The 700-nt window shown below is 68.4% G+C and overlaps 1 protein-coding gene across 1 annotated transcript in view; it reads right to left on the bottom strand.

Moving 5' to 3' along the window:
• PC (pyruvate carboxylase) overlaps nt 1-700 on the bottom strand; it is a 103,754-nt gene that overhangs the window by 15,431 nt on the left and 87,623 nt on the right. The window contains exon 10 of the mRNA XM_010837720.1: nt 533-695. Within this exon, the coding sequence (XP_010836022.1) occupies nt 533-695 (163 nt within the window). The remainder of the gene's footprint in view (nt 1-532; nt 696-700) is intronic.

The following is a 700-nucleotide window of genomic DNA, read 5'->3' as shown; positions in this document are numbered from 1 at the left end:
GGGGGGAGCCCCCCAGGCCCCCTCTCAGCCCCTGGCCCCCCATGCCCCTGCTCGGTCTCCTCCCTGTCCCCACCATCTCCCGGACTCCCGCATGCATCCCTGACGGGTCCCCTGGCCCAGCCCAGCCCCTCCGCTGAGACCTCCGGGTCATCATCCCTCGTGCGCCTGGCTCCTCCGCCAGGCTGAAGGCCGAAGCCAGCGGGACTGCTCAGTAGGCAGCGAAGCTTTGGGTCCTTGTGAGACGAGTCGAGGACCCTAGGCTCTGTTCCCAGGGATCCCGCACTTGGCTCCACCCAGCTGACCTCCCTGTCCCAGCCGGTGGCCTTTCTGGCCTCCATGGCAGCCTCTCCCAGGAATACTCTCCCCTTTAGTGCTGGACAGCGCCTGGCTCCCGCGTATTCTAAGTCAGCTTCCGATCAGCTCCAGTGAGGCGCCCCCTTCACTGCTGGGCCCACAGGCTCCCTCGTGCCCCCCAGAGAAGCGCCTTCGCGCAGACCGAGCCAGGCAGCGGGCTCCGGCGGAGGCAGCCTACCTCGATGCGGCCGGTGTCGGGCTGGAAGCTGCGCGTGGGGTCCTCGGTGGTAACCCGGCACTGGATGGCACAGCCGTTGATGCGGATGTTCTCCTGCCGGAGGCCCAGGTCAGGCAGGCTCCGGCCCTCGGCCACGTGGATCTGGGCGTGGACCAGGTCCACACTGAA

This window comes from Bison bison, unplaced genomic scaffold (genome assembly GCF_000754665.1).
Source record: "Bison bison bison isolate TAMUID 2011002044 unplaced genomic scaffold, Bison_UMD1.0 scf7180017864080, whole genome shotgun sequence".
Classification (NCBI taxonomy): Eukaryota; Metazoa; Chordata; class Mammalia; order Artiodactyla; family Bovidae; genus Bison; species Bison bison.
Note: the sequence above shows the minus strand (reverse complement) of the source record. Positions and strands in the feature narration are given on the sequence as shown.